Source organism: Ranitomeya variabilis, chromosome 5 (assembly GCF_051348905.1).
Source record: "Ranitomeya variabilis isolate aRanVar5 chromosome 5, aRanVar5.hap1, whole genome shotgun sequence".
In the NCBI taxonomy this organism is placed as follows: Eukaryota; Metazoa; Chordata; class Amphibia; order Anura; family Dendrobatidae; genus Ranitomeya; species Ranitomeya variabilis.
In genome coordinates this window covers 667241048-667265615 of record NC_135236.1, presented here as the reverse complement: position 1 = coordinate 667265615, position 24568 = coordinate 667241048, and the positions used below count along the sequence as shown (strand labels likewise).

At 44.0% G+C, this 24568-nt stretch overlaps 1 protein-coding gene across 2 annotated transcripts in view; it reads right to left on the bottom strand.

Moving 5' to 3' along the window:
* Positions 1–24568, bottom strand: part of LOC143776871 (uncharacterized) — a 47739-nt gene that overhangs the window by 3392 nt on the left and 19779 nt on the right. Inside the window, exons 9-19 of one of the 2 annotated variants that reach the window (XM_077266684.1) lie at positions 23909–23994; positions 23390–23532; positions 23211–23270; positions 21825–21891; positions 21461–21555; positions 20708–20836; positions 17343–17457; positions 16613–16768; positions 14787–14947; positions 12622–12710; positions 7691–11462 (exon numbers count right to left, since the gene is read on the bottom strand). In XM_077266684.1, the coding sequence (XP_077122799.1) occupies positions 11231–11462; positions 12622–12710; positions 14787–14947; positions 16613–16768; positions 17343–17457; positions 20708–20836; positions 21461–21555; positions 21825–21891; positions 23211–23270; positions 23390–23532; positions 23909–23994 (1333 nt within the window). In that variant the 3' untranslated portion in view covers positions 7691–11230. The remainder of the gene's footprint in view (positions 1–7690; positions 11463–12621; positions 12711–14786; positions 14948–16612; positions 16769–17342; positions 17458–20707; positions 20837–21460; positions 21556–21824; positions 21892–23210; positions 23271–23389; positions 23533–23908; positions 23995–24568) is intronic. The other variant, XM_077266685.1, reaches the window with a different exon arrangement.

Below are 24568 nucleotides of genomic sequence, written 5' to 3'. Positions count from 1 at the left end.
TGAACTAAACCTGCCGCACAACTAACAGTAGCCGGGTAGCGTAGCCTGCGTTTTATCCCTAGACGCCCAGCGCCGGCCGGAGGACTAACTAATCCTGGCAGAGGAAAATATAGTCCTGGCTCACCTCTAGAGAAATTTCCCCGAAAGGCAGACAGAGGCCCCCACATATATTGGCGGTGATTTAAGATGAAAATGACAAACGTAGTATGAAAATAGGTTTAGCAAAATCGAGGTCCGCTTACTAGATAGCAGGAAGACAGAAAGGGTACTTTCATGGTCAGCTGAAAACCCTATCAATACACCATCCTGAAATTACTTTAAGACTCTAGTATTAACTCATAACATCAGAGTGGCAATTTCAGATCACAAGAGCTTTCCAGACACAGAAACGAAACTGCAGCTGTGAACTGGAACAAAATGCAAAAAACAAACAAGGACAAAAGTCCGACTTAGCTGGAAGTTGTCTGGTAGCAGGAACATGCACAGAAAGGCTTCTGATTACAATGTTGACCGGCATGGAAGTGACAGAGGAGCAAGGTTAAATAGCGACTCCTACATCCTGATGGGAACAGGTGAACAGAGGGGATGATGCACACAAGTTCAATTCCACCAGTGGCCACCGGGGGAGCCCAAAATCCAATTTCACAACAGTACCCCCCCCCCCTCAAGGAGGGGGCACCGAACCCTCACCAGAACCACCAGGGCGATCAGGATGAGCCCTATGAAAGGCACGGACCAGATCGGAGGCATGAACATCAGAGGCAGTCACCCAAGAATTATCCTCCTGACCGTATCCCTTCCATTTGACCAGATACTGGAGTTTCCGTCTGGAAACACGGGAGTCCAAGATTTTTTCCACAACGTACTCCAACTCGCCCTCAACCAACACCGGAGCAGGAGGCTCAACGGAAGGCACAACCGGTACCTCATACCTGCGCAACAATGACCGATGAAAAACATTATGAATAGAAAAAGATGCAGGGAGGTCCAAACGGAAGGACACAGGGTTAAGAATCTCCAATATCTTGTACGGGCCGATGAACCGAGGCTTAAACTTAGGAGAAGAAACCCTCATAGGGACAAAACGAGAAGACAACCACACCAAGTCCCCGACACAAAGCCGAGGACCAACCCGACGCCGGCGGTTGGCAAAAAGCTGAGTCTTCTCCTGGGACAACTTCAAATTGTCCACCACCTGCCCCCAAATCTGATGCAACCTCTCCACCACAGCATCCACTCCAGGACAATCCGAAGATTCCACCTGACCGGAGGAAAATCGAGGATGAAACCCCGAATTACAGAAAAAAGGAGACACCAAGGTGGCAGAGCTGGCCCGATTATTGAGGGCAAACTCCGCTAAAGGCAAAAAAGCAACCCAATCATCCTGATCTGCAGACACAAAACACCTCAAATATGTCTCCAAAGTCTGATTCGTCCGCTCGGTCTGGCCATTAGTCTGAGGATGGAAAGCAGACGAGAAAGACAAATCTATGCCCATCCTAGCACAGAATGCCCGCCAAAATCTAGACACGAATTGGGTTCCTCTGTCAGAAACGATATTCTCCGGAATACCATGCAAACGAACCACATTTTGAAAAAACAGAGGAACCAACTCGGAAGAAGAAGGCAACTTAGGCAGGGGAACCAAATGGACCATCTTAGAGAAACGGTCACACACCACCCAGATGACAGACATCTTCTGAGAAACAGGAAGATCCGAAATAAAATCCATCGAGATGTGCGTCCAAGGCCTCTTCGGGATAGGCAAGGGCAACAACAATCCACTAGCCCGAGAACAACAAGGCTTGGCCCGAGCACAAACGTCACAAGACTGCACAAAGCCTCGTACATCTCGTGACAGGGAAGGCCACCAGAAGGACCTTGCCACCAAATCCCTGGTACCAAAGATTCCAGGATGACCTGCCAACGCAGAAGAATGAACCTCAGAAATGACTTTACTGGTCCAATCATCAGGAACAAACAGTCTACCAGGTGGGCAACGATCAGGTCTATCCGCCTGAAAATCCTGCAAGGCCCGCCGCAGGTCTGGAGAAACGGCAGACAATATCACTCCATCCTTAAGGATACCTGTAGGTTCAGAATTACCAGGGGAGTCAGGCTCAAAACTCCTAGAAAGGGCATCCGCCTTAACATTCTTAGAACCCGGCAGGTATGACACCACAAAATTAAACCGAGAGAAAAACAACGACCAGCGCGCCTGTCTAGGATTCAGGCGTCTGGCGGACTCAAGATAAATTAAATTTTTGTGGTCGGTCAATACCACCACCTGATGTCTAGCCCCCTCAAGCCAATGACGCCACTCCTCAAAAGCCCACTTCATGGCCAAAAGCTCCCGATTCCCAATATCATAATTCCGCTCGGCGGGCGAAAATTTACGAGAAAAAAAAGCACAAGGTTTCATCACGGAGCAGTCGGAACTTCTTTGCGACAAAACCGCCCCAGCTCCGATTTCAGAAGCGTCGACCTCAACCTGAAAAGGAAGAGCAACATCAGGCTGACGCAACACAGGGGCGGAAGAAAAGCGGCGCTTAAGCTCCCGAAAGGCCTCCACAGCAGCAGGGGACCAATCAGCAACATCAGCACCCTTCTTAGTCAAATCAGTCAATGGTTTAACAACATCAGAAAAACCAGCAATAAATCGACGATAAAAGTTAGCAAAGCCCAAAAATTTCTGAAGACTCTTAAGAGAAGAGGGTTGCGTCCAATCACAAATAGCCCGAACCTTGACAGGATCCATCTCGATGGAAGAGGGGGAAAAAATGTATCCCAAGAAGGAAATCTTTTGAACCCCAAAAACGCACTTAGAACCCTTCACACACAAGGAATTAGACCGCAAAACCTGAAAAACCCTCCTGACCTGCTGGACATGAGAGTCCCAGTCATCCGAAAAAATCAGAATATCATCCAGATACACGATCATAAATTTATCCAAATAATCACGGAAAATGTCATGCATAAAGGACTGAAAGACTGAAGGGGCATTTGAAAGGCCAAAAGGCATCACCAAATACTCAAAGTGGCCCTCGGGCGTATTAAATGCGGTTTTCCACTCATCCCCCTGCTTAATTCGCACCAAATTATACGCCCCACGGAGATCTATCTTAGAGAACCACTTGGCCCCCTTTATGCGAGCAAACAAATCAGTCAGCAGTGGCAACGGATATTGATATTTAACCGTGATTTTATTCAAAAGCCGATAATCAATACACGGCCTCAAAGAGCCATCTTTCTTAGACACAAAGAAAAAACCGGCTCCTAAGGGAGATGACGAAGGACGAATATGTCCCTTTTCCAAGGACTCCTTTATATATTCTCGCATAGCAGCATGTTCAGGCACAGACAGATTAAATAAACGACCCTTTGGGTATTTACTACCCGGAATCAAATCTATGGCACAATCGCACTCCCGGTGCGGAGGTAATGAACCAAGCTTAGGTTCTTCAAAAACGTCACGATAGTCAGACAAGAATTCAGGAATCTCAGAGGGAATAGATGACGAAATGGAAACCACAGGTACGTCCCCATGCGTCCCCTTACATCCCCAGCTTAACACAGACATAGCGTTCCAGTCGAGGACTGGGTTATGAGATTGCAGCCATGGCAATCCAAGCACCAACACATCATGTAGATTATACAGCACAAGAAAGCGAATAATCTCCTGATGATCCGGATTAATTCGCATAGTTACTTGTGTCCAGTATTGTGGTTTATTACTAGCCAATGGGGTGGAGTCAATCCCCTTCAGAGGTATAGGAGTTTCAAGAGGCTCTAAATCATACCCACAGCGTTTGGCAAAGGACCAATCCATAAGACTCAAAGCGGCGCCAGAGTCGACATAGGCATCCGCGGTAATAGATGATAAAGAACAAATCAGGGTCACAGATAGAATAAACTTAGACTGAAAAGTGCCAATTGAAACTGACTTATCAAGCTTCTTAGTACGCTTAGAGCATGCTGATATAACATGAGTTGAATCACCACAATAAAAGCACAACCCATTTTTTCGTCTAAAATTCTGCCGTTCGCTTCTGGACAGAATTCTATCACATTGCATATTCTCTGGCGTCTTCTCAGTAGACACCGCCAAATGGTGCACAGGTTTGCGCTCCCGCAGACGTCTATCGATCTGGATAGCCATTGTCATGGACTCATTCAGACCCGCAGGCACAGGGAACCCCACCATAACATCCTTAACGGCATCAGAGAGACCCTCTCTGAAATTCGCCGCCAGGGCGCACTCATTCCACTGAGTAAGCACAGACCATTTACGGAATTTTTGGCAGTATATTTCAACTTCATCTTGCCCCTGAGATAGGGACATCAAGGCTTTTTCCGCCTGAAGCTCTAAATGAGGTTCCTCATAAAGCAACCCCAAGGCCAGAAAAAACGCATCCACATTGAGCAACGCAGGATCCCCTGGAGCCAATGCAAAAGCCCAATCTTGAGGGTCGCCCCGGAGCAAGGAAATCACAATCCTGACCTGCTGAGCAGGATCTCCAGCAGAGCGAGATTTCAGGGACAAAAACAACTTGCAATTATTTTTGAAATTTTGAAAGCAAGATCTATTCCCCGAGAAAAATTCAGGCAAAGGAATTCTAGGTTCAGATATAGGAACATGAACAACAAAATCTTGTAAATTTTGAACTTTCGTGGTGAGATTATTCAAACCTGCAGCTAAACTCTGAATATCCATTTTAAACAGGTGAACACAGAGCCATTCCAGGATTAGAAGGAGAGAGAGAGAGGAAGGCTGCAATATAGGCAGACTTGCAAGTGATTCAATTGAAAGCACACTCAGAACTGAAGGAAAAAAAAAAAAAAAAATTTTTCAGCAGACTTCTTTTTTCTCTCCTTTCTCTGCCAATTAATTTAACCCTTTAAGGCCGGTCAAACTGTTATGGTTCTCAATGGCAAGAGAACATAGCCCAGCATACATAGGAACTAGCTCTTGGAAGGATGGAAACTTAAACTGACCATGAACTAAACCTGCCGCACAACTAACAGTAGCCGGGTAGCGTAGCCTGCGTTTTATCCCTAGACGCCCAGCGCCGGCCGGAGGACTAACTAATCCTGGCAGAGGAAAATATAGTCCTGGCTCACCTCTAGAGAAATTTCCCCGAAAGGCAGACAGAGGCCCCCACATATATTGGCGGTGATTTAAGATGAAAATGACAAACGTAGTATGAAAATAGGTTTAGCAAAATCGAGGTCCGCTTACTAGATAGCAGGAAGACAGAAAGGGTACTTTCATGGTCAGCTGAAAACCCTATCAATACACCATCCTGAAATTACTTTAAGACTCTAGTATTAACTCATAACATCAGAGTGGCAATTTCAGATCACAAGAGCTTTCCAGACACAGAAACGAAACTGCAGCTGTGAACTGGAACAAAATGCAAAAAACAAACAAGGACAAAAGTCCGACTTAGCTGGAAGTTGTCTGGTAGCAGGAACATGCACAGAAAGGCTTCTGATTACAATGTTGACCGGCATGGAAGTGACAGAGGAGCAAGGTTAAATAGCGACTCCCACATCCTGATGGGAACAGGTGAACAGAGGGGATGATGCACACAAGTTCAATTCCACCAGTGGCCACCGGGGGAGCCCAAAATCCAATTTCACAACAGACCCCATATACAGTGACCCAGCCAGGAAGTGACCCCATATACAGTGCCACAGCCAGTGAGTGACCCCATATACAGCGCCACAGCCAGTGAGTGACCCCATATACAGTGCCGCAGCCAGGGAGTGACCCCATATACAGCGCCACAGCCAGTGAGTGACCCCATATACAGTGCCACAGCCAGTGAGTGACCCCATATACAGTGCCACAGCCAGTGAGTGACCCCATATACAGTGCCACAGCCAGTGAGTGACCCCATATTCAGTGCCACAGCCAGTGAGTGACCCCATATACAGTGCCACAGCCAGTGAGTGACCCCATATTCAGTGCCACAGCCAGTGAGTGACCCCATATACAGTGCCACAGCCAGTGAGTGACCCCATATACAGTGCCACAGCCGGGGAGTGACCCCATATACAGTGCCACAGCCAGTGAGTGACCCCATATACAGTGCCACAGCCAGGGAGTGACCCCATATACAGTGCCACAGCCAGTGAGTGACCCCATATACAGTGCCACAGCCAGGGAGTGACCCCATATTCAGTGCCACAGCCAGTGAGTGACCCCATATACAGTGCCACAGCCAGTGAGTGACCCCATATACAGTGCCACAGCCAGGGAGTGACCCCATATACAGTGCCACAGCCAGTGAGTGACCCCATATACAGTGCCGCAGCCAGGGAGTGACCCCATATATAGTGCCGAAGCCAGGGAGTGACCCCATTTACAGTGACCCAGCCAGGAAGTGACCCCATATACAGTGCCACAGCCAGTGAGTGACCCCATATACAGTGCCACAGCCAGTGAGTGACCCCATATACAGTGCCACAGCCAGTGAGTGACCCCATATACAGTGCCACAGCCAGGGAGTGACCCCATATACAGCGCCACAGCCAGGGAGTGACCCCATATACAGTGCCGCAGCCAGTGAGTGACCCCATATACAGTGCCACAGTCAGTGAGTGACCCCATATACAGTGCCACAGCCAGGGAGTGACCCCATATACAGTGCCACAGCCACAGAATTCCACAGTACTCCTGCTAGAGTACTCTACTATACAATGCCCCAATTAGAACCGTCCCAAAATATAGTGGCCCAGTCAGAGAGTGCCCCATATAGAGTGTAACCGTAAGTGCCCCCAGATAAAGTGCCATTTTCAGTGAGTGACCCATATACAGTGCCATGGCCACTGAGCATGGGAGTACTCTGGATAGGGCACTGTATACGAGGGCTGTCTGGTTGAGTGTGGAGAGATGTTCCAGCTGTGGCGTTGTATATATTGGGTCATACTCATCATTTAGTCCTTTAACTCAATGCAGTGACCCCGCCAGAGAATCCCCCAGAGCACAGTACCCCCACTAGAGTACCCCACTATACAGTGCCCCAATTACAATATACCAAATACATAGTGCTCTAGACTGTGAATGTCCCATACACAGTGACCCCGACAGTGCCCCATATACAGTGACCCCGACAGTGCCCCATATACAGTGACCCCGACAGTGCTCTCATACACAGTGACCCCGACAGTGCCCCATATACAGTGACTCCGACAGTGCCCCATATACAGTGACTCCGACAATACCCCCATGTCAAGTGACCCCGACAGTGCCCCATATACACTGACCCCGACAGTGCCCCCATGTCAAGTGACCCCGACAGTGCTCCATATAGTGACCCCGACAGTGCTCCCATATACAGTGACTTAGTCAATAAGTGTCCCCACATACAGTGCCAGACAGTGAGTGCATCCATACAGTCACCCTCTCTCCTTGTTTCCACACAATCTAGGATGTAGATTGTGCCTTTAGAAGATCAGTTGCACCTTAGGCAGCTGCCTATTCTGCCTATCCCTTGTCTTGGCTGTTTATCTTGCCCATGATGCCCTTTCTGACAATTTAAGTCGGGACTGACATGTTGTCTAACTTCGCACTTCCAGTGAAAGTGGTTGACAATGGTGGATCTCCAGAATAACATAGATGTCTGGAGTGGTCACCGATTACTGGCGAGGTCTTAAAACAATGAGTTTCCCAGTCAGATCTTACCGTGTCCTGGTTGAACTTTCCGTGCTCACTCAGGTGGTGGAAGAACACGAGACCAGGATCTCCAGACACATCATGGAAGGCTTGACGTTTCCTTCTACCATCGAAGACATTGAATGGAAATCTCTCATCTAGGGTCTTCTCAGTAGACCTCATCTTGAACTGCTTCACCAGTGTACCCATTTCACTGGGACCTTGTCTGGTCTTCCGAACTATCCGGGTCCTCGTTGTGGTTCCATCAGTGGTACCATAGACCATGGATCCAACCAACAAGATAGCAAGTAAAGTACGAGATAAGAAATTCATTGCTTCCTGTTGACCTTCCTCCAGGGAACCTTCTTGAGAACTTACCATCTGCTTCTTGAAGATGCTCAACCCTTAAATAACACTTTCCTCCTTGCCCTGCCTTCCTCACCTTTGACGCACCTGTGGACTTGCCCCTTGGATGGAAACTTTTCTCGTGTCGTGACATCAACTTTCCAAAAAAAAAAAATAAATCGACATCCCAGGACTTGTCTTCTACCCCCCTTCCCTACGTCTACAAGGAGATTGTCCCCACCTATTAAGTCTGAAGAACATCTGAGACCTGGTAACAATGTGATGAGATCAGCGGGGGCGGCGGGCTATCATCAGCGAAGAGACTAATCGGTTTATTTATCCTGGAAACTGTTGCTGGTAAATTTTCATACCTTAAATTCCTGATGTCCACATATCAAATCATAGGAATTATTCAGTATTTTTTTCTTAATTATTATTTTTATTATTTATTTATTTATTATTTAGATTTTTTTTTTTGTATCGTCAATATTGGAGAGATCGAAAAGGAACATTGTATCTACCCTACCAGATCTTCAGATACCATCACCAATGAGATTTCCATGTAGGAACCTCCTGGTAGGTGTCTTCAGATGGAGAAGGATTTATTGCAGTACAGTTATTATGTTGCGCACTGTTCCTTTAAATTGGCCGCCATATTGGCTCAGGTATTTCTTTGACACTAAACACATGGGTCACGGGACAGTACGTTTTTAACATTTGGGGAAGTTTTGTTAAAAAAAAAAAAAAAAAAAAGGCAAACGGAACACATTTCACATTATTCAGGGAAATGACAATGATCAGATGTCAGAGCGATCAATGATTAACATTATGCGAATCTACAGCAGCTAAAAACTATGGCACCACCTGGTGGACAAATGATGACAATGCACGTTCTGAGTTTAAAAGCTGATAAAGGGGTTGTCCACCTTTGGGTAATATTTTTTTTACCCCAATTTCTTGTATTTGGTGTTAAAAAAAAAACATTTTGCAATTGGATTTCAATCAAAAAAATTTGACCTTTTGGCTTTTAGATGCTCTTTGCTTCCTGGCACTTTCAACTTTGATGTGGTTTGTGGTCATAAATCAGCTGAGAATAGTTTAAAAAAATGATAGATAAGAGTTCCAAACTCAGAACAAGCTCACTGAAGGATTCTCAGTCAACTCATTTTACAGGCAGCAATAGCCAGTGCACACACGGAGGCTACAGAAGGCAAAAGATGCAACATTTTTAATAAAACCCAATTGTTAAAATGATTTTTAGTCCCAAAAATATGTATATAAATTAAAATAAAGGTTCCAAAAGTTGGACATCCCCTATAATGTTAAATATCTAAAAATTATTGCAGAGATCTTGACAGAGGTGAAGAATGAAAACAATAGGTTGGAACTTTTCGGCACGCGGTGAATTCTATTAATATTCTTCATGATTGGGGTGTTTAGGGCACAATCTTCTAGTGTCTGGTCTGGAGGACGGTCTTCACGTTGGATGGTGAGATGCTCATTGAGGTGTTTAGGACACAATCTTCTAGTGTCTGGTCTGGAGGCTAGTCTTCCCGTTGGATGGTGAGATGCTCATTGGGGTGTTTAGGACACAATCTTCTAGTGTCTGGTCTGGAGGATAGTCTTCCTGTTGGATGGTGAGATGCTCATTGGGGTGTTTAGGACACAATCTTCTAGTGTCTGGTCTGGAGGCTAGTCTTCCCGTTGGATGGTGAGATGCTCATTGGGGTGTTTAGGACACAATCTTCTAGTGTCTGGTCTGGAGGATAGTCTTCCCGTTGGATGGTGAGACGCTCATTGGGGTGTTTAGGACACAATTTTCTAGTGTCTGGTCTGGAGGATAGTCTTCACGTTCGATGGTGAGACGCTCATTGGGGTGTTTAGGACACAATCTTCTAGTGTCTGGTCTGGAGGACAGTCTTCACGTTGGATGGTGAGATGCTCATTGAGGTGTTTAGGACACAATCTTCTAGTGTCTGGTCTGGAGGCTAGTCTTCCCGTTGGATGGTGAGATGCTCATTGAGGTGTTTAGGACACAATCTTCTAGTGTCTGGTCTGGAGGACAGTCTTCACGTTCAATGGTGAGACGCTCATTGGGGTGTTTAGGACACAATTTTCTAGTGTCTGGTCTGGAGGACGGTCTTCACGTTGGATGGTGAGATGCTCATTGGGGTGTTTAGGACACAATCTTCTAGTGTCTGGTCTGGAGGCTAGTCTTCCCGTTGGATGGTGAGATGCTCATTGAGGTGTTTAGGACACAATCTTCTAGTGTCTGGTCTGGAGGCTAGTCTTCACGTTCAATGGTGAGATGCTCATTGGGGTGTTTAGGACACAATTTTCTAGTGTCTAGTCTGGAGGACGGTCTTCACGTTGGATGGTGAGATGCTCATTGGGGCGTTTAGGACAATCTTTTAGTGTCTGGTCTGGAGGATTGTCTTCCCGTTGGATGGTGAGACGCTCATTGGGGTGTTTAGGACACAATCTTCTAGTGTCTGGTCTGGAGGACAGTCTTCACGTTGGATGGTGAGATGCTCATTGAGGTGTTTAGGACACAATCTTCTAGTGTCTGGTCTGGAGGCTAGTCTTCCCGTTGGATGGTGAGATGCTCATTGGGGTGTTTAGGACACAATCTTCTAGTGTCTGGTCTGGAGGACAGTCTTCCTGTTGGATGGTGAGATGCTCATTGGGGTGTTTAGGACACAATCTTCTAGTGTCTGGTCTGGAGGCTAGTCTTCCCGTTGGATGGTGAGACGCTCATTGGGGTGTTTAGGACACAATTTTCTAGTGTCTGGTCTGGAGGATAGTCTTCCCGTTGGATGGTGAGACGCTCATTGGGGTGTTTAGGACACAATTTTCTAGTGTCTGGTCTGGAGGCTAGTCTTCCCGTTGGATGGTGAGACGCTCATTGGGGTGTTTAGGACACAATTTTCTAGTGTCTGGTCTGGAGGATAGTCTTCCCGTTGGATGGTGAGAAGCTCATTGGGGTGTTTAGGACACAATTTTCTAGTGTCTGGTCTGGAGGATAGTCTTCCCGTTGGATGGTGAGACGCTCATTGGGGTGTTTAGGACACAATCTTCTAGTGTCTGGTCTGGAGGACAGTCTTCCTGTTGGATGGTGAGATGCTCATTGGGGTGTTTAGGACATAATATTTTAGTGTCTGGTCTAGAGGCTAGTCTTCCTTTTGGATGGTGAGACGCTAATTGGGGTGTTTAGGACACAATCTTTTAGTGTCTGGTCTGAAGGATTGTCTTCCCGTTGGATGGTGAGACGCTCCACACTCTGGGAGGTGGCCACTTCTCCTCCGTTACTTGCTGCAAGCTGACGCTGATGGGTGAGATGAGCTGAGAGATGGGTCCGCGGGAACGGAGGGAGAGACGGGCGGCCAGGAGACCCATCCTAACACAGGTGTCAGTGTCATATTCGGCTAGGACCCCTGTAAGGAGACCTGCCATGAGGCTGCGAGGAAGAAAGAGAACGGGTTACATGCTGCTTCCTACAATCTTATACTCTAAATTCTGAGTGAAAAATTATCAAAACCCTTTTTTTTTGTGAAACTACACGAAAAATAATGTTTTTCCAAGAGGACATGGCTCAGTATTCCTGCTCTCGTACCACAGGAAGGGCTTCTACTGCAGTCAGTTGCTTTACAGCCAGACAGAAGGCGGAAGAAAGAGGAGAAGGAAATGTCTGATCTTCCAAGGATACATATATTATATATGCACTCTTTACGAATCGATTCGATGGGAATTTAATTTGCTTTGACTATTTAGGAATTCACCAAACATTACAATATGTGATTTGATTCGTATGAATTGCTAAAAATGGCCACCTCCATTTTAAACATAGCAGAAAATTGCATCTGCCATAGAAGGATTACAAGCAGTCTCGGACTGGCTGACAGGAGAACAGGAAAATCCTCCGGTGGGCACCCATGCAGAAATCGGATCTCCACTCCACCTATATAACAAGTAGTTGGCACAATAAATTTGTTTCACTATGTACAGACAAGGGCATAATGTCAACCTTCATTTAACACACTACCCTGTGTATTATTATATAGAAACATAGGCATATTTATGAATGAGTGTAAAGTTATTTGCATGTAGCTGAACAGTGGGCAACCAGAGTCAATGTTACGGGTGGCACCCCAGTTCTTACACTGATTACTAGATCCTATAACGTCTTGCAGGCATCATATCACGTAGTATAACACAGTCAATCAGGAGGGACTATTAGAGCCAGTATAAAAGCAGAGGCAAGGAATGCAGCAGCCATGTTGCGGTGAATCTGGATAGTGAGAGAACGTCACAACGCACAGCTTCGCCATAGAGATCAGGAGAAATAGCAATAAAATACTGGAGACAGTACAGCAAAGAAGAATATTGGTGTCTGAGGGAAAGAGAATAATGCAGATTTAATTTGAAAGGAGAGAAAAGAGGCCTCAGTGTCATACAAGTTTTTTCAGGGCAACTGAAGGCTTCGAAGCACTTCAGATTCACTACGAAATTTATCTGTAGTTTCAATGATCTCTATTCTTTACATATTTCATAAATGGATTCCGTGAAAAAGAAAAGAGTTTTTTATAAAACTGCCGGAATGTCTCAGTATAACAGACCTGTCTCCGGCTCCAGAAACATTGATGATTTCCTCTGGAGGAATGGGAGCGGCTGGATAATGTACAGCGCACAGATCATCCCTTGATACCTAATGAAGCAGAGAGAGAAGCAATAATTCAAGAAAGGAATGAGAAGGCAAAACATTTCTACAAACAAATAAAATATAACCACACCCTCCCAATGTAATACAGCCAGAAATACAGCCTCTGATTAGACAGGCTCTTCCTGTAATGCCAGAGATGTGTCCAGCTAATGACTTGTCTCTTGCTGCAGCTCTTCCTCCCCTCTCACAGCGCACAGTCTCAGAGAGAGAGAAACTACAGCTGTATCCCTCTCACAACACCTACAATTTACTGTTTCACACTAGATAGACCTTTTTTTGGGAGTGGGGTAGGGGGTTTGATTTTTTATTTACGTTTCATATTCATCTCAGGCCGTGAAGACATACACATCACCTTCGTAATAAATTACCTTTTTATTTAAATCAGGTTTTTCTGGTCCACGTATTTAAAAAACTGGCAATGTGTTTATTTTTATATCATGATCTTTATTAAAAATTAAAATGAGTAATTTCTTGCAATATTCACACTAGATTACTAGAGTTTTTTTAGACTCTAACTTTCTGTCCTTTCAAGAAGAGTTTTCATCACTTTTATCAGCAAAGGCAGAATTACAATACTAAGAACCAACTCTGTACACACCTGATAACCTAGGATCCACCAATCATAAGATTACCCTACTGTACCCTATTCGTGTCACAGCTCACCTCCTCCTCCTCCTGTACAATGACTGATAACACCTCTATACACAGTAGATAACACAGGATCCATCATTCACAATAGGTGATATCACAGCTCACCTCCTCCTCCTGTAAAATGACTGATAACACCTCTATATACAGTAGATAACACAGGATCCACCATTCACAAGAGGTGATGTCACAGCTCACCTCCTCCTCCTGTACAATGACTGATAACACCTCTATATACAGTAGATAACACAGGATCCACCATTCACAATAGGTGATGTCACAGCTCACCTCCCCCTCCTGTACAATGACTGATAACACCTCTATATACAGTAGATAACACAGGATCCACCATTCACAATAGGTGATGTCACAGCTCACCTCCTCCTCCTGTACAATGACTGATAACACCTCTATATACAGCAGATAACACAGGGTCCACCATTCACAATAGGTGATGTCACAGCTCACCTCCCCCTCCTGTACAATGACTGATAACACCTCTATATACAGTAGATAACACAGGATCCACCATTCACAATAGGTGATGTCACAGCTCACCTCCTCCTCCTGTACAATGACTGATAACACCTCTATATACAGTAGATAACACAGGATCCACCATTCACAATAGGTGATGTCACAGCTCACCTCCTCCTCCTGTACAATGACTGATAACATCTCTATATACAGTAGATAACACAGGATCCACCATTCACAATAGGCGATGTCACAGCTCACCTCCTCCTCCTGGACAATGACTGATAACATCTCTATATACAGTAGATAACACAGGATCCACCATTCACAATAGGTGATGTCACAGCTCACCTCCTCCTCCTGGACAATGACTGATAACACCTCTATATACAAGTAGATAACACAGGATCCACCATTCACAATAGGTGATGTCACAGCTCACCCCCCCCCCCCTCCTGCACAAAGTTAGAGTCTAAAAAAACCCATTGGTCAGTATGAGAACCGCAAGATTTCTAATTGTTATTTTTAATACAGATTGTGATATGGGAAAAAATACACTGCAAAATAAAATATATATACATTTAACACCAAAAAAACTATTTAAACAATCGGTAATTTTCTTTGGTCTTCAATCTTTCAAAAGTTTTTCCATTACTATCAACCATGAAATTCTTAATTTTTAACTTCATTCCACTGTAAAATGGTGATTAGGATTATTTATGGGAGATGCCAAATAAAGAAAAATCTAGATAATTAGGGGGAGGAATGAAGAATTATAGGCATGGGTCCCTTTAAATGATAATGGGACGACGTGTTCAGACCGACGGGTTGTAGTCGACAAAACTTGGAAAATATTTCACTACATCTTGACCTAAGAATGTGGAATCTACCTCAAATCCATACAATCAATGCTTGTCAATTATGGATATTCTATACCTTGTCTTTAGCACGAAGGGATACGATTCTGTCACGCCTGTGGCCACACAAGAGGACGCCGTGGGCCCCCAGAGTTACTATGACGCAATGTATGTTCTCCAGGAGAGGCAACGAGAGGCTGATGGCCGTATCTACTATATCTTCTAATTTACACGGAATATCTAGGGAAGGAGACACGAGTCATGGAAAGAAACATACCGCATCGTACGTGTCTGGTAAAGGACCGCCACCCTCACCGGTGGTATTACTCTTGTTTTCATTGATGAAGCCGTGATGAGAGATGTTGAGAATTTAGCTTTACACCTGTCAATCATCTGAAAGGTCAACAGTCGATGTCTGGAAAATGTGTCTCATTATCCTTTAGAATCTGACGTGATCCATCTATTTTATGTCTCTGGATGTAAATCTTCTAGTGAAGTCTCATAACATTGCATCCAGTTCTCCTATATGTGCGTACAATCTATGTAAAGTTAATTGAGTCAGTTAAAACCGCTTCTCTAGATGAGGACCTGTTGGCGATCAACTGATCGCCACCAGTCCTGCTGCTGTAATCAGCAGGAAAAGCTGCAGTGGCCACTGGTGGAGAACAGCGGTACTGCATGGTGACTATTCAAAGAAGTCTGAGCCTTACATAGCACCAAATGCATTTGCAGAGGTTCTCCACTTTGGATAACATTGGTGTGAGCTATGAATAGAGTTGAGAGAATATGTTCGGAATCGATCGCTGAATCTAAATTTGCTATATTCGTGCCATATTGGTACCCTATTCATGCCGAATTTATGTTTGACGATCGTTCCCGAACATATTCGCTCATTTCTATTCCCGTTGACTCCAATGACGTTCAGCTGTATTTCAAAAACAAAATTTGCCGCCGATCATAATTGGAACCGAATTTTGAAAAATTTGCTCAATTCTAGTTATGAATCCCCAACCCCATCATCGGCACCATTAACATCAATATTTCCATATAGCACAGACAGACAGGAATCATTCTTGGATCATAATTGCTAGCAGTGATAATAGTCTACCAGCACTTATATCCTGTTTAGGAGGTAGAGTAAATTCAGAAACAACTGGATGAAATATTAAAGAGGACCTGTCCCTTCCCATAAATATGAAGTTATTTTAGCTGATGTAAATACTGCCATTCACCTGAATCTGACAATATTTTTCTTTTGTTCCTACGCTTCTCCGTTCTTAAGATATGGCCTCTTTTTCCCTATATATAAATATAGGCTTGATACCTAGGGGGTGTGGCCTCAGCTCTTCATGGGTGTGATCTTGAGAACCAATCCCAATTGGCTAAACAAGAAAGGACCATATCTCAGGAACAGAGAGGCGCAGAAACAAAAGAAAAGCATTGCCAGAATCAGAAGAACAGCAGCATTTACACCAAGGGAAAAAATACATATTTAAAGGAAGCGATGTTTTCTTTTTAAGAAATTTCACAAGAGGAAAAAAATCTGAATTTATATTGGATATTGTAATTTAATTGTAATCTATTAGGGTAATATAACCTTTTCTGTCTAATTTTCTATTTGTGTCTAATTTTGTATTTGTTAGAACGGGTTTGTCAGTCTTGGGTTGTTACTATCCAGTGCATAAAATGCTGTTTTGCCCATTTTTAAAGGTTTTTTTTTTTCACAAAGGTATTTGACATCTCAATGGGAAATCATAAATCATAATTACCGACAGCTAATGCTAATCCCCCATAATCCTCAACAGCTAAAACAGTCTCAAATTTGAGATCTCGGATTCCCAAAAATTGGGAAACATTGAAAGCGAACCAATTAAGATTCATTATGTCACCCAACTACCTACCCACCATCTTGGCGTCGCTTACCGATGTCTTCTACATATCCCAAGGTCCTATTGATGGCTAGGAGCTCTTTTATGTTTGGAGAGAGGTAGGTCAAAGCCGTCCAGCTCTTTGAGGTGAAGGGTTTAGAGGCTTTGTCTATATCTGTTGGTTCGTAGCAAACTGCAAAACATTATACAATAACTTTTACATTTAAAGGGGATGTCTGGTTTAGAATCTAATTTTCAAAAGCTCTTTTATCTGGAAGAGGAACCAGCTACAAAAATGTATCTGTCTCACTGGAGGACTCAGAATGTCCATTTATTACACAAAGAAGAGAATGATTTCAATAGAAGCTGTGCGATACCTCATTTCACCTGCGGGAGTGCTGTAGGTGAAATGAACACTTGTTGATGAGCTGCTTTAAAGATTACAACTGATTGTAGGAATTCCTGACAGTAAGATATCATAATATCAGAAAAAGTTAATGATTCTTATACTAAAAAAAGGGATTTTGAGAAACTTGGCCAGATTAAAGGGAACCTGGAGATAACAGCAAGCAGAGATTTGGGGGAAAAAGTGAAAAAATGAAACAAGTATATAAGGAAACTTCAGAACTTGTAACTAAGATGTGACCTTACACCTTCACATCATAATTTAATATTTTGTGACAAGTAAATGTAATAAACAATTTTCCGCGAGTCTCGGCTCGCGCGGTTTGGAGGTGTTAATTGCACAGATATGTTGGCACACTGACCTGGCACAGCGCTCCGACGCGCGACTTCGCACACATACTGAATGGTTGACACAGGAACATTCCCGTCTATGCACAGTAGGCGAGAACTGCGGAGACGCTCTGCAAACTGAGACACCTGGTGGAGAGAAAAGGTATTACAAGAGGATACTCAATGTACGCGGCACCTAAGTCTTTCTACTCATCGGATATAAAAATAAACAAAATGCATAATATATTATATAACATAATACATTCTATATTCACATTAGTGTTTCTGACCCAATGAGAGTCCCTCAAAGGAGGATATTTGAAAAGCGGGTTGCTATAAAAATGGGCATGGTTTAGATTTAAATGGGCATGGTCAAATATATTTAAACCCATTAAAATTAATTTGACTGTTCGGAATAAGTTGTCACGTGTGTACATGAGGAAAAACACAATATCTGACCATTTTATGACCTGTTCTCTCTCATTTTCAGTTGTCTCTGAGCAAGTGGGAGGAGTCTAGCCCCTATTATGTCTCCTATACACAGAACACACAGACATGAGTAGCTCCTGATATCCCTTGTCTCTATGTAGCACATATACAGAAGTCCAGTACTGAGCGGTGTAGCTGTGAATCCAGCATTGGGGTTGATTCCTGCTTTCTCTCTAATTTTGAGTTGTCTCTGAGCTAGTGGGAGGGGGCTAGCTCCTGTTATGTCTCCCATACACAGCACACACAGACACGAGGAGCTCCTGATATCCCCTGTCTCTATGTAGCACATATACAGAAGCTCAGTACCGAGCAGTGTAGTTGTGAATCCAGCATTGGCATTTACAAGAAAGCTGCAGAACATTGTGCCTTTCTCTGTCCCTCTGCTTCTCCCCTTCCCTCTGGTTGCTAGGGAATCCCCACATGTACTTATGCTGGCTAACAGATGTAAATCATTCAGCTGCGGCGCTAAAAACTGAAACTCCGAGCACTAAAACATACCCGGAGGACCCCGAGCATGCTCGAGAAATCTCGAGTAACGAGTATATTCACTCATCACTAGTAGGCACCTAAAGAATAGCCATTGGAAGCAGTTACTCTCTATCTTCTTTTTTTCTCAACTTGCTTTTTAAATCAGATTTTTCATAGTAAACCATATTTTGCTGATATTGAATTTTCATCCTTAGGACACATTTTTACTAGGGACTGTTGGTGGTGACAAGGCACGGGCGGGCCAACCATTTGGTGCTTTGACATGGACCCTAAATTCTCTCTTTCATACCATTAAGCCCTGTTTTGATCCTCGCCGATCTCCTGACCTTCCATGATCCCTGTTCTCACTCTTTCCATGTTGTCGGTGTGAGTAACAATAACCCCCGGCATCACCTTGTCATCGGAAGACTTAGTAAAATCTTCTTAGTAACACGACTATTGTTGAGGGTCTGTGACTATTTGTGTTCCCCTCACTTTTCAAAGATCTGATGACTGCAGCGCAATCTGCCTAATGTAACCATGGAGGTCAGATATGGTATCAGCCATCAGGGTCTCGGGGCAAGAAGGTCAACAAGCCCCTGAAAACCTGAGGTATGATACACTTTTTTTTGATGAGTATGGAGCTGATGGTTAGTTGGTTCTGCTAGTTTCTTAGAGAATATGTGGTAATTAATGAGGCACTTGTGTTGGGGCTGTTACTCACATGTCCCGGCTCCAGCACCGGGCTTTGCGTCCTCTTTTCCCAGTGAATGGTTCTCTCTGTTCTCTCCACCCATGTGTGTTGCTCCATGCGGCGCGCACCTCTGATGTCACATGCTAAGGTCTCATCGGCTGGCTCGCTCACCTGAGCTTTAGATAATTAGGCATCCACACCACTGCTATGTTTCTAAACACTGTTAACTTCCCTCCTAACTCAACTACCTCTGCTACACCACTGGGCTCTGCTGTTCCAAGGTGTTTGTCTGCATATTTGATTCAGCTGTTACCTGACCAGGGAGCCATTCAGCATATCCAGCCCTGCAGTTCTACATGTTATGCACCAACCTCACTGAAGATCTGCTGTTCCACATCATAGCAGCCGTCCTCAGGCTCAGCTCTGTCATTCCACACCCTAGGAGCCGTCCTCACTCTCAGCTCTGCTGTTCCACATCCTAGGAGCTGTCCTCACTCCCAGCTCTGCTGTTCCACATCCTAGGAGCCGTCCTCACTCTCAGCTCTGCTGTTCCACACCCTAGGAGACGTCCTCACTCTCAGCTCTGCTGTTCCACACCCTAGGAGCCGTCCTCACTCTCATCTCTGCTGTTCCACACCCTAAGAGACGTCCTCACTCTCAGCTCTGCTGTTCCACACCCTAGGAGCCGTCCTCAGTCTTAGCCCTGCTGTTCAACATTCTAGGAGCCGTCCTCACTCCCAGCTCTGCTGTTCCACATCCTAGGAGCCATCTTTACTCTTAGCTCTGCTGTTCCACATCCTAGGAGCCGTCCTCACTCCCAGCTCTGCTGTTCCACATCCTAGGAGCCATCTTTACTCCCAGCTCTGCTGTTCCACATCCTAGGAGCCATCTTTACTCTTAGCTCTGCTGTTCCACATCCTAGGAGCCGTCCTCACTCCCAGCTCTGCTGTTACACATCCTAGGAGCCATCTTTACTCTCAACTCTGCTGTTCCACATCCTAGGAGCCATCTTTACTCTCAGCTCTGCTGTTCCACATCCTAGGAGCCGTCCTCAGTCTCAGCTTTGCTGTTCCACCTCCTAGAAACCGTCCTTTTTTCAGCTCTACTGTTCCACACCCTAGAAACCATCCTAAGTCTCAGCTCTGCTGTTCTACATTCTAGTAGCCGTCCTCACTCCCAAATCTACTGTTCTACATCCTTAGAGCCATCCTCATTCCCAGCTCTGCTGTTCCTTCCTTCATAGTGCTGTCTGCATATTCCGCTCTGCTCTACCACGAGCATGTGTCATCCAGCAAAATCAATTCTGCTGTTCCACATCTTTATTGCATTCCAGCCCATTCAGCCCTACAGTACCACATCTAAGGAACTATCTGCACCCTCAGCTCTGCTGTTCCACGGTGATACAGGTGCTGTCCAGCATATCCAGCTACACATTTCTGTTTGCACCAACGCCTTTGATCCTTGCTGCTCATCCAGATCAACAAGGTGTGACTTAATATAAAGGGGTGTAGCTTATTATAAGGGGTGTAGCTTATTATAAGGGGTGTGGCTTTATATAAGGTGTGTGGCTTACTATAAGGGGTGTGGCTTTTATAAGGGGTATGGCTTAGCATAAGGTGTGTGGCTTTGTATAAGGGGTGTGGCTTCGTATAAGGGGTGTGGCTTACTATAAGGCGCGTGACTAAATTTACCATTTTTTTTTAGTTTCTGTAGGTCACAAATGCAAGTGGAGCCACAAATTCTCACGTGTTTCTCTGTTATCTGTTGGTGAATTTCCATGTCTCCCAGTCCGAGGTTCAGTTCTCCACTGCCAGAGATGACTGCACAGTATGTGGCCGTGTTGTGACCCTTAAGATGTGCCACCCCTCTCATATCCTGCAAGACAAGTATACTTCCACATAAGAATACACTTGATTAAAGGGCAATATCCATAAAACATAAAAATCCTATCAGCCAACTCTTCTGGAATAATAGGAGACCTCCCGGAACTCCTAGAGAACCAGAAAATCTCTCGGGCCCTGCTGAACCTGACCGAAAGCTCCTAGAAACCAACGATTCCAAGATGTTCCTTCATTCATGGAGGTGGGGAATAGAATTAAAAGGGGTGTGACGGCAGCAAAGGGGCGCAGCTACACCCAAAAGATGCCGAACCTTCCTCCCAGATATGGGTCTTCAAATCCTCTGCCCCTCTGATGTTTCTCCAGAAAATGTACAATTTACTCTTTTCCCTGTCGATAAGAGTCTGGTAGTGTCAGGGCTGATTGGACAGTTCTAGAACCTAACCCTAAGGCACGACCCATTGACAAGGGTAAGCGTAATATCCGGGTGTTAGATTATTCATGCATTTCCTGGAGGAACAACAGAGGAACAGAGACGGAAGTGTTCTAAGAAAAGATGACAGATCGGTAAACCTTTGTCGAAATAGGCAAAATAATAAAATACTAATTTTTCAGTGTAATTTATATTTTTTTTACATGGCTGTGCATCAGGCGGACTCACCATGTGTGAACAGTACCGGAAGACTGAGTCAGAGAGGTCATCTTGCCCTACAGCCGAGATGAACAGAGGTCTGACACCAAGACGGCTCAAACAATCTGAAGGAGAAGAGCATATACTAATATTAAAAGGCCAATTGTCCTAAATTATAGTTTCCCATTCTGGCTGCCTTTAGCTGCCACTAGGGGGAGCTCGTGAGGTGACTGCATACGGTTTATACATAGAACTCAATACAAAACCTGTATGCAGTCAGCTCCTGAGCTCCCCCTAGTGATGACTACAGGAAATAATTAAAAAAAAATTAAGTAACTCGTCCTATTCAGGGAATTTGGAGCTTTGGATCAGTAAACCATGAAAGATCACATACCTGCCAGGTTCCTGCCAACACCTCCAAAGGACTGGTGGACTTGACCCGGATTTGTTTGTCCCCCAAACTGCAATGGTAAGCCACAAACCAGAATGGTAAACTAAATGGCTGATAACAGAGAGTAATAGCATTATACCATGATGGAAATAAGACAAATTATACGATTAATGTCTTTTTCCGAGTTCCCATACTGCCACGTAAATTATCAATGTTCTGGATTTCGCGTTTTAGGGCCACAAATGGTCCCATAAGGCAAACTCCTCTGCTGACGTCGCAAAGCACATCATAAAAATCTGAATTCTACGCCATCCGAGTGTTATAAATAAACTTCTTAGCTGATCTCTTATGTTTCCAATCATTTTTTATTAGTTTCCTATTTTTATGTAACAGTTTGTGGGAAATTTATGGGATTTTTAACTGAGATCAGTGGAGTTGAGTGGATTTTACATAAAAAAAAACTATTTAGTTACTGCAAGTTATAATTGGAAACATACAGCAGGGTAATATAAATGAATTCCTAATACGGAAACTTAAAGTGGACCTTTACCTTTCATCATCATCATGTTGTTTTTAGGTCCAGCTTTCATTGCTGATTAATTTAGTAATATATCTTTATAGTAGGCGGGATACAGTGTATCTGATACAGAGCTCCTAATCCTCTGCAAAGATGTAAGTTTAAATGATAAAATTCTCAATTCCTGCAGTCACCACTAGAGGGAGCTTACTGCATACAGTGTTAATATTGAGTTCTATAGATAAACAGTCTGCAGTAAGCTCCTGAGCTCCCTCTAGTGGTGGCCACTTGAATTATATTATCTAGTTATATCACTCGGAAGGCAATTGGGGCTCTGCATTACAAAAAGATCGCTGTTTTTATGAAATTAATCAAAACAGAATTGTGCATGGATTTGGAAAAGGCTGAACATCGGGAAATACAGACAAATTTGTCTAAATCAGAATTTCTCATCTTTAGATATTTGTTGCAGATCACCATTGTTTGCAGTGGGAACAATATGGCTGATGATTAAAAAAAATATCACGAAAGTGGAGCTCCCCATAGTTGTATGCAGAATGCAAAGACAAAGGTAAACTAAAGACTGAAAACACGTAGAAGCTCTTGTTCGCCCCCCTGTGGCACACTCAGGGAACTGCACCTTTCTAATGTACAGTGTATTTTAAAGGCTTGCAGTTTTCAAGATCCCTGTATACTGTTAGCGAACAGAAAGATTATTTATTGATTTACATCCAGAGACAGATTAGTAATATTCACAGCTGGATGTTTGCTACAATCGTATCCAGACTACAAAATCGTCTGTAATCTATGAATGTGTATAACTAAAAGGGATCCTGCCATTTAAAACAACAATGAATCCACACGAACTGTACCTCCATCTTGTCTTGAGCTGCTTTTGCAATGAAATCAACATTAATACCTCCAATAACAACCTGAAAATCAGAGAAGATAGATAAAATGATAGATAATAGATAGATAATAGATAATACATAGATTTATCTAGTTTCTATCTATCTAGATAGAAGCAGTTCTGACTGTAGAATCATCTCACCGGCCTGGAATCAGACATCTGTTCCTCCGATTTCTTGCGATGACGTAATTCCTTCCTTCCGCCTCCTTTAGGTTTCTGGATCTTGCTCAGGGCCACAGCGATACGACTCCCAAGTCCGGCATTATTCTTTATCAGAGCAATATCTTGAGGTCCATTAAGAAAACTTAACAATAACTTTACCCTTTCCTAAAGCAAAATATCTGCAGTTGATTTTATAGAATTATTACCTTCACCCAACGTTTGGGAGGAAAATGAACGGAATAATAGGCACTGGATGATTATTTAGCTCATTTTATGGGGTCCGTGGATTAGGAACCTTATATATTATATGAGACCGAAAGTGGCTTAAAAAAAATTGCCCCTCTCTGTAAAGACCCCAAAACGTCATTTCATGGTATGTTTTCTATAGCTATCATGCAATTAATCATTGGAAGGGGAATGTGAGTCAGACTGATCAGTGTACAACCAATCTGTAAGGATCAATATGGCCAAAATTGTTACCAATACAGACAAGGATACTGGAATCTAGGGATTTCCCTCCGGTTTTCTCATTTACTCTGCTCAACAGGAACGGAGTCACCTCTTTTCCCACAATGCCTTGCTTTCTGATTTAAATACGGAAAAGAAAACCGTGTTACAGTACTACACTGCGTGCAGAATTATTAGGCAAGTTGTATTTTGATCACATGATACTTTTTATACTTGTTGCCCTACTCCAAGCTGTTCAGGCTTGAGAGCCAACTACCAGTTCAGTAAATCAGGTGATGTGCATCTCTGTAATGAGGAGGGGTGTTGTCTAATGACATCAAAACCCTATATAAGGTGTGCTTAATTATTAGGCAACTTCCTTCCCTTTGGATCAGAAGAGAGATTTGACGGGCTCTGAAAAGTCCAAAATTATGAGATGTCTTGCAGAGGGATGCAGCAGTCTTGAAATTGCCAAACTTTTGAAGTGTGATCACGGAACAATCAAGTGTTTCATGGCAAATAGCCAACAGGGTCGCAAGAAGCGTGTTGGGCAAAAAAGGCGCAAAATAACTGCCCATGAATTGAGGGAAATCAAGCGTGAAGCTGCCAAGATGCCATTTGCCACCAGTCTTGCCATATTTCAGAGCTGCAACGTTACTGGAGTAACAAAAAGCACAAGGTGTGCGATACTCAGGGACATGGGCAAGGTAA